This window comes from Centruroides sculpturatus, unplaced genomic scaffold (assembly GCF_000671375.1).
Source record: "Centruroides sculpturatus isolate CEXI.00-Female unplaced genomic scaffold, Cexi_2.0 scaffold220, whole genome shotgun sequence".
Lineage (NCBI taxonomy): Eukaryota > Metazoa > Arthropoda > Arachnida > Scorpiones > Buthidae > Centruroides > Centruroides sculpturatus.
In genome coordinates, this window is record NW_019384540.1 from 83,211 (window position 1) to 93,381 (window position 10,171).

Consider the following 10,171-nt stretch of genomic DNA (forward strand, 5'->3'; position numbering starts at 1 on the left):
CTACGAAAATAGTCGTAACATCCGAAATTCGNTTATAAATAAATGTAGTACTTTTATCATTTAAAAATATATTTAAAATGTACACGTTAATTAATTAATTAATTGCTGCTCTAACAAATTGTTTTATCTCTTTATTTAATTGTTTAATTAACAAATCGTTTCCTACGTCGAACGGAATTATTATTTATTTTCTTTACAAATGATTTTTAAAAATCTATTAAAGAAAGGCAATTATATTTATAAAATGTCGGGATTTTTGAGTGTTTCGTTGTCGATCCTCTTAAAAATACATTTCATCCTTACAGAAGGATTTGTTTTGACAGTTTTATTCCAATGAGACTCTTCACTTTCTTTCGAGAGTGGAGCCTTTGCCTGTTGAATCGCGTGTTAAACACCCGAAATAATAACGAATATTTAAATGATATTGCTTAAGTATTTTCTTACTTGACCAATAAAATTAAAATTCGATTATTTTAAAGGCTTGTTTTATTAATTATCCAGTTAATAATACAAAAGAAAACACTTAAAAGACGAATTTTAATTACAAAGTCAACAAACTTTGCACAATATTTTTGTACTTTGTTTAAAAAAAAAAATACTTAGAAAAAGAATATTTTACATCAAACGGTTCAACAACCTTTTAATATAAATTCGAAGAGTTTATTTGTATTTCTTCGAGGTTTAAATGATTTCTTTTATTCGCCATCTTCTTTACAGCTTCAAATAAGTTATTTTAAACCGTAAAACGTATAAAATTAAAATAATATTAACATCTCCTCTATTAATTTTTGTAAAATTATCAAAAGATTTTAATAGTGTCTTAATTACCATTGGCTTTTTAATTTTTGAATTCGTTTGGGGAATTTTTAATGTTGTGACCTACTGACACACATACGGTGTCTATTAAATTGGGCAAAGTTTAAGATTGGTGTATAATGAATATCGCTAAAGAATGCATTAACCTGTTTTTATGAATATAAAGCTCATCAAATTGGCAATTGAGAGGAATGAAGCCAATGATTTTTATTTTATTTTATTTATTTACCCCTTACCGTCCGAATTGTATGAATATTTTACATTGTATAAAAGTTTTCAACGCCATATAGGCCTATATCAATCCTAAGAAGAATATAAAACGTACAGTACAGTCGTCTATACTTATTAAATACTTCGTAAATACAGTACAGTATATCCTAGTGTAAAAATTACACACTTGTTTAAAAAACCTACATTAAACAGTCGACCCCCCTATAAGATATAGATACGTTCCAATTTATTAGGAATCCGATTTCTTACAAGTCGTTCCAATCACAGCCCGACACGTGTCAAGTTTACGGACTACGGCTGATTGAAAGGTTTTCTTCCATAAAATTAATCGATTCTACACTAATCCGACTCAACATTTCCAAAATACGTATATTTTTTCGTAGTTTTATAAGAATCGTAATTATAGGGACCGTAATTATAGGGGGGTCGACTGTAATGTGTCATATGTTATACAAATGCAATGCTATTTTACGATAGTCACATATAACGTAGATAAATCTGTCTATATATTCAATTCTGTGTTAGAATTGTTTAGAATAACGAACACGTCATTAACGATTATATCCTTATATTAATTATCCCCGTTAAAGTTCGTAATTAAAAGAAGAAGTCCATTGCAAGTTTAAGCCGATTATCCGAAGAAATTATATCTATTTGTTTATCGTTAGACGTTTTGTATAAAAGAATAAGGAAAGACAAAGAAAATCGCAAACAGAGTAAAACACTAGATACACTTATTACAAAATTATCTGGCGATTTAAAGCTCTTTCTCTCTCGTAATAACGCCATACAAAAGTTCCTTTATCCATTTTTCCATTAAAGAAAATAAATAAATATATACTGGTATATAGAAAAGAAACATTTCGTCTCTCTCACTCACTCTCTAGACACTACCAAGATAACCGCTTCCTTTCATAAAAATAAAACCAGATAATTAAATATCGGGCCGTTGTCCTAAATTCTCGTCTTTCATCAAATGTTTATTTCTCTATAAACTCTAGAAAATTCGTTTTTGCCTTTCAGAAAAGCATTCTAGAATAGAACCATAGATAATGTGAATAGGAAGCGGCGTTACCGGATTATTGGTTATTCTTCAATGACGTTGCTAGAACTACTGTATTTCGGATGACACTTGGGAATCATTTTATAAATTATTTTTAATTAATCGAAAGGATTTATGCCACAGTTAAATGGCAGAAAGAGAATAGCCTGGGATTTGCCTAGCTATTTACGACTTGATTTTTCTCCGATCAACGATTTTTATAATGATTTTCACGGCAAATTTAGCTGGTATTTTGTTTTCGGTATTTTTCGCGTGAAAAATCGACTTTAACGTGATTTAATTGGTATGATTTCGCCGGTTACCGGGTCAAGTTTATCTGAAAAGATACTATTGACCAAAACGATATAAAAGAATTCGGGCGTAAAGAAAGAAGAAAGAGGGATAAACCGAACGACAGAGGAATAATCTTTCTCTTCCATTCTTTCGAAGAAGATGGAGAGGACTTCTCGAATGACGACCGTAACTCAGATCGAACGACCGATACGTCATTCGAAAATAAGAGCGAATCAAAGACGACGTTTCTACGAAAATAGTCGTAACTTCCGAAATTCGAAATTTTAAGTAAACGTTGTAAATATAAAATCGTTGTTTTTTTTTTCTTTTTCAAAATTAAAGCGTATTTATTCATTTATTCCAAATTTTGAGCGGATCGCGAAAGAAATAAAATTATAAAAAAAAAAAAGAATCTCGCAACCAGTTGTTTAACTTTCCCGGCAACATTTATTAAAATTTTGATGGCGCCATCTGTTACGATATTTTATTTTTAAAACTTTTTATATTTTTAACTAATATAAAATAGCAAAAAGCTTCATTTTCAGTGTAGAGATGGGTTGTATAAAAAATTCTAAATGCAAATAACCAGTAAAATCGTCATTAAGTCTAACCCTAAGATACGACACACGATCCCCTATATCTCCCCACCCCGTCTATCTTTAACAACCAAAATTTAATAGCATCGATCTCACTAATAAACAAACACCCCTGCAAAATTTCAGAAATTTTCGACAAAAAACACAGGAGTTATTAAGCTTCAAACAGGGCAAACACAATCGTGTCCCTTCACAACACACATTAATTAACATCCATATATAAAGAAATAAATACCGAATTTTTTTTTATTTCTTGAGGTTTCAATGTATCCTGAGTACAAAAATGTAAAAATCTTAGAGGTCATTTTTTGACAAATGGCCATACTTTTCCTCTGTTATATATAACAGAGCCGGGAAAGTAAGAATGAAATAGCGAAGTACACTACTTACGAACGTTCTAAATTTCCTTGAATTAAAACAGTACGAATTATGTAATTGGATTTCATCTAATTGATATTCTCGTTTTCTCCCTTCAAATATAAATATATAAAAGTAAATTGATAGGTGAACTTACTGTGATTATAATTTAATTTCTATTAAAAATTATCCGTCTGAAGACGAATGCCATTTTACTTTCATGAGGATGTATTTCTATAGGGTTGTTATTATCGTTCTTTACGACGTATAAAAAAGAAAATAAGCAATAACGACGGCGCTATTACCTTCTATAAACGTTATCGATCCTTTTAATCGCGATTATTTTCATAATGGTAATCCCGCTAAGGAATTTAATTTATTGTCACTTTAACAACGTTTAATTAATGCAAACTCAATTTTTTCTCGCCGACAAATTTCTCCTTATTTGAATTTAATTGTAATAATGAACGTAAATCGCCTTTGTTTTCTCTAATTAGGTAATTTCCATTTTGATTTTAATTTGAAAAGAAAGAAATCGTACAACCTTAATCAAACTTTTATTTCAAAATTAGGCCGTTAGGTGAAAATTTGGCGCCGTTTTGACTATTACGTATGTTTAATAATTAACAAAATATAATGTTTTAATACTTTTAAGAAGCATTAAAATAATATATATCATATCGTATACGGAAAAGTAAATTTAAAAGAAAACCAATGGTTTTAGTAATATAGGCCCACGCGGGGGAAAGGAAAAAATAAATAAAAGACAATAATACATATAGTAGCAGGGGGAAGTCTGTGGGATATTTAAGATATAGGATTAAATAAAAGTATTAAATTCCCGGAAGGTATTGAAGTTTCTTTGCACAAATGGAACAAATGTCAAAATATTTAGTCATCCATACAAGTAAACAATTGAAAGTAATGAACCTTTTCTAAGAAAGTGATAAAATGACTTTTTCGACCTCTCCAATATTTTATTACATTAGCGAGGTTGCGGCCGAAGTTTTCATCTGTCAAACGTGAACGTCGAACGTCGAGCGCCGCGCGCTCGACGTTCGACGTTCACGTTTTAAAGATGAAAACTTCGGCCGTAACCTCTGTATTAATCGAATCAAAACGTTAAAATATTTTATTACAATTTTCAAATATCATCCAAACACTAGCCATTTCTAATAAAAAAACAAAGGTCAGAGAGGAGCTAAATATGGGGATTTTGATTTATTTATAAATGTATCCATAAATAATTTAACGTATTTTANCACTTTATATTCGCTACAGTCTTCCGTAGAAATGCCTCGCATTCGAAAGATTTTATTTAGTTCGTCTCACAACGACTCTCTAAAAAATTATATATATATATATATATATATAAAGTCTTTCAAAACCGTATTTTGTACATTTGTATTTTAATGTCGTTATTAAAAAAAAAACAACATTGGAATGTATTAAATGCTAGCTTGGCAATGTAAATATTTGTTTGATAATTAAAGTTGTTTTCACTGTTGGGTCGTTACTAAAATATAATTATTATATTTTAATGCGTATATCTTGAGTCATAAATGGTATTTATAATGCGATTTTAACATTAATGTTACGTAAATCGTTTGGTGCGTACGACTTAATGTCGTTTCCGAATTGTTTTCGCTCGGTCTCCGTTCGAAAATGGCGTCAGATTTTACATATTAATGCTTGTATTAACTCGAATTCGTGCGAATTCTCGTTTATTTACAAATTAGGGTCAAAATGATATTTATATAAATACGACTTAAGCCATTTAAAATGTGGAAAGTTTTCGTGAAAGACGATTAGCATTATTTAAATTTAAAAAAAAAAAAAAAGAAAATTACCAATTTAATAGCTCCTAAAAATGCTCGTTTACTGCTAAGTATATTAAGTATTATTGCTCGTAATTGTGCCAATTTTTTTCTCTCTCTCTCTCTCTATTTAATTAATTAAACAGATTTTTTTAAATAAATTAAATATTCCGATGACCGGAATATCCTTGAATAAAAAAAAAAAACAAACGTTTTTAATTTATAAATGTGCTCGAAAGTCGAGATTAGAATCGGAGAAATGCCTTACAGATTAAATGAATTGAGGTTAGAGACGGATTCCCCACANTTATATTTTAGAAGAGAATTATTCATAGAAAAATATTTATTTAAATTATTATTCTTATTTTACTCTTCTATTTTTCAATTCTGGTCGCGCGACCGATGAAAAATAAAACGTTTGCTTTAAGTAAAGATTTCTTCGGAGTAAACATATTTGGTATTCGGCACACCAATCATTTAACTCGTTTAAATTCTATTCTCTACGCCCATCAAAATTTCCTTCTTCTACCACAATATTCTTCCGCGTTATTTCGTTAAATATAATTTAAAATAATGGAAATTTTTCGAATTAATTCTCTAAATGACATTAACGACTTTTACGTTGGCTTCTTTTTTTTTCTGTGACGTGTTTTCGCCCTTTAAATAACCGAATTTATTCCGATTATTCTTTACTCTTTCGCGCTGTCGGCGCCATCTGGTAGCAATTAATAAAAACACAACGAATTCCGCTTTGTAAGCTTATTTATTTAAAATAATAGAGACGTTTGGCGTTCCAAACCCCATTGTCAAACTTTTAGGCTTACAGGAAGGCGGCGCTCAACGTCCGACGTTGACGTTTTCGCGATGAAAACGTCGGCCGCAACCTCTCTATTTTTTTTAATAATAAAATATCGTAACAGATGGAGCTACCAAAATTTTAAATTTTGCCGGGAAAGTTAAGCAACTATTTGCTGGATTTTATTGTATGGTTTTTAAATCGTTAATCCGTTTAGTTAATTTAGTATTCGTTTTAATTAATCTGCAAAAATAATCGAATAGAAATGGACATAATCTCGCCAGTTTTCGTCCTTGAACACCGGAACTTTTCCCTATTGTAAAGTGACGTCAAAGGAAAAGATCATTAAAATGTCTCTTTCTCTCCGACGTCGCTTCGTTTTAACTGATTATTTTATAAGTAAATTTTACTTAAAGTATAAATTAATAAGTTAATATTTAATCGCATTAAATTCATTATTAATTCAACCCGCTTCTCTCCATCGATTATCATTTTACAAAAAAGAAAGAAAAAAATTTTTTTTTTAATTTCTAAGTTCTTAGGAAGATAGAAAGTTCCTATTACATAAAAATCTTTAATTTTTTTTTTTAAATTCGTAAAATACTTTTAATAAATCGACTAAGGAAATCCGGAAACAATTAAATTGTTAACTCGTAGGTCCGCATAAATATGTTTACGGGATTAACTCATTGTACAGTACGTCACCCTTTAAGTTGCTCCAGTTTTGTTACTATAGTAACAGTAATTTCTGCACGCTGTACTTTAACTTTTCTATAATGAAACGTCGCGTACTCGTTTGATCGACAAAAAACACCCATTCTGCAGCCAACATAAAAATGTCTCCCGGTAAGATCGAATTAATATCGGGCGCAAATAAATAAATCAACACCTATTACCGGATGTGTAACACGAGGAAATAATAAAAAAAAATGGTGATATATTTTGTGAAAGGGTATTAAAAAAAAATGTATATATTATAATAATAAGATTTGTCGAAATCTTGTTATGCTAACCGTGATCCTATCTATGGAAGATTTGCGAGGCCGTTCACCCCTTTTTTTCTTTCTTTTGTATCGTATTTTCTTCGGAACGGAGCTTAATTTTGGTATAAACTTTCCGGTGAAGACACCTATATCCGGATCGATTGTCACTTTAACCGTCACCACTCCAAACTCAAACTCAAACACTGCTTATACAATACTCCGCGTACCGGCGAAATTCTAACGGAGATTATTGCATCTTAATCCGAAATTTCTAGTTTCTGTTATTAAATTCTATAACTTTTGCCATTTATTCTCCAGCTTAAATACGAAATTTCGAACAAAAAGCCAACTTTTTCTTTCTACACTTAAAAGTAGACCAAAGAATAAGCTTGTACTTTACTTAACGACCTTTAAATACGAGCTGTATTTCTATTGTATAAGAAATACAGAATAAATAATACTTCTAACGTATATTTTTNTCTAATATATAAATCAATTAATTAAATAATCATAATATTGTAATTTTTTTTAATTAAAATCTAATGACGAATGTATGTAAATGACGTAAATAAATGAAGGGATGTTTCTATCTTCTCCGTGCAACAAATTATCTCTCTATCTTTTCGAAATTTCTCGCACACCTTGTCGCTATAGCAACAGAGAGAGAGAGAGATTGTCAAGGATGTTAAATAATCGTTTACTGTATACATAAAATAAAAAAAAATATATTCTCTTCGGAGATCGCTGTATTAACTATTTTACACTTTAATTATACAGTAATAAATGTAAAGAGAGAGAAGAGGGAAAGAGAGGAAAGGAAGAGAAGGGAGGAAAAAAAATTAATTATTTAAAAATTTATACGACATTATTAATCACACTTCACGTTTTATAAATCATCCATTATTCGACAAATCCGTTTAGGAAATTCTTGGTACTAGGTTTACATATAAAATGCGCATTTCTCATCTCTATTCTAACAAATCTCTGACGCTTTCTGCTGTCGTGTAATTCACTTAATGAACAATACATACGCGAATACACGCAACACACACACACACACACATACGTGCAAAGATAAACTACTTTCTTTCGTGTATAATTAAAAAAAAAATGTAATTAATAATCATCGACACGTTTACCAATTTCATATATTCTCTATCGTTTTGCAGCTAATTGTTGCCTTCTGAGAATTGAATGACGTGTATAGAAATATCGAAGGACGTGTCAAGGACGTCTTAGTAAATATTTCTAATATAAATATGCAACACGAAAAAAAAAAAATTACGAGTGGTCACTCGTTAAGGATTGGTATAATTCGATAAATTAATATTAATTAATTTAATTATTATTATTATTATTATTTTTAATTTCTTCGGTAGCCAATAGGAGGGGAGTTTTGCTACGTACTGTACATCCGGTTGATTTCTGCATCCCCGGAACTCGGCTCGTGCAGAGGTTCTCTCCGGTTTCTGCAGAAACGAGACAAGTTTTGCATCCGCCACCAATCAGAATGCTCGAACACACTATGTCACTGTTACTCTCGGTGGGATGGCGCTGTCGGCGCCGTTGGGCTATAAAAGTGCAGTCGCCAGAATGAGTTAACGATAACAAGTCGGCCGTCGACGGGAATAAATTGTTTAATGGTAAGAATAATTGCACCTTTTATTATTAATATGTATTGTTTTTTTTTTTCTGGTTTAGTTAGCTTCTTTCGAAATTCCCGATTGTCTAAAAGAGGAGAGGAAAGTGCGGGAGGATGCTCTTTACGTTCGGTTTTTTTTGTGTGTGTGTGTGTGTGTGTAGGATGTTACGTAATGCACTATAAGTTAATACGGAGGATTTAGTAATTGCCGTTTGTTGCATATCTTATAATGATGGCTGTTTAAACAGAATAACGATCAATGAAGTTGTTTACTTTAAGACCTGGAAACCGATTGAAGGTCAAGGTATCGAGCGGTAATTCTCTTACGATTTTTTTTTTTTTCCTTTTCTGCAAAAATGTTTGACATTTTAAAAAGTTGGTAAAATCGGCTTCGTATTACGTAACATTTCTCTTCTTTGCATACATTTTAATCCTTAAAAAACATCTGACGTAAGAGGGAATATTGTCGATTTAACTTATTTATTTCTGCACGGTTTAAACGCAGTTTAAATAAATATGCAAAAAGGTTTTAAATGATTGAAAATATCAGTTTATGTTATAAAAAATCGAAGTACCCAAATATTCTCTGTATATTAAATTTTCTACGTGCAAACACATTAACGGGGATTTGAGGAATTTTCCATTTATTAATAAGACGAGTGAAGATTTGCGCCAAAACAAAACAAAAAAAAAACAATTAATTTTGCTTTTAAATTGTTCAGTAAACAAAATTTAATTAGTAGAATATTTTAAATTCGCGATAATTTAATTTTTCAGATCTAACATCTCGAGAATCTTTATTTCGATGCCGAGTACAAACGATTCTTCGATCCCGACGTTGGGAGCCATGAGTGATGGAGAGAAAACGAAAGACCATTATCGAATCGTAGTCATGGGAGCTGCCAAAGTGGGAAAAACTGCCATCGTGCAACAATTTCTATACGACAGATTTCCTCTGGACCACAAAGCAACGGTGGAAGAACTTCACAGAGAAGAATACGAGATCGGGGGATGTTGCCTGACTTTAGATATTTTGGATACCAGTGGATCTTACGAATTTCCGGCTATGAGAAGATTAGCCATAAGCACTGGCGACGGCTTCGTTCTAGTGTATTCGGTCGATAGCAACGAATCGTTCGAAGAAGTCAGACGACTGAGAGAACTGGTTTTGGAGATCAGAGCATCGGCGGTACCCATGGTAATCGTTGGTAACAAGTGCGACGTCGGAGACGAATTACGGGTAGTTAAAAAGGAAATCGCCGAAATTATCATAAGCATAGATTGGGAAAACGGTTTCGTCGAATGCTCGGCAAAGGAGGATCACAACATCATGGAGATATTCAAACAGTTGTTAATTCAAGCGAAAATCTCTTACGATTTGAGTCCGGCCGTGAAAAAGAGAAGAACTTCTTTACCTAATTATCCGACGTCACCTAGTGTTAAAGACAAAGTTTTACTCAAGCGAAACAGTTGCGCCGTGTCTTAAGGTTTCACTTTATATTCGCTACAGTCTTCCGTAGAAATGCCTCGCATTCGAAAGATTTTATTTAGTTCGTCTCACAACGACTCTCTAAAAAATTATATATATATATACAAC

General features: G+C 31.5%; 1 protein-coding gene across 1 annotated transcript; it reads left to right on the plus strand.

Moving 5' to 3' along the window:
- The first annotated feature begins 8,439 nt into the window (after positions 1-8,439).
- Positions 8,440-10,140, plus strand: LOC111623349 (GTP-binding protein Rhes-like). The gene is made up of 2 exons (XM_023365892.1): positions 8,440-8,575; positions 9,352-10,140. Exon 2 carries the CDS (start codon positions 9,380-9,382, stop codon positions 10,058-10,060), a length of 681 nt encoding a protein of 226 aa, XP_023221660.1. The 5' UTR covers positions 8,440-8,575; positions 9,352-9,379; the 3' UTR covers positions 10,061-10,140.
- Positions 10,141-10,171: the final 31 nt, after the last annotated feature.

Excerpts from the sequence above, each read along its gene's own strand:
- LOC111623349 (XM_023365892.1), top strand. The coding sequence starts at position 9,380 with ATGCCGAGTACAAACGATTCTTCGATCCCGACGTTGGGAGCCATGAGT.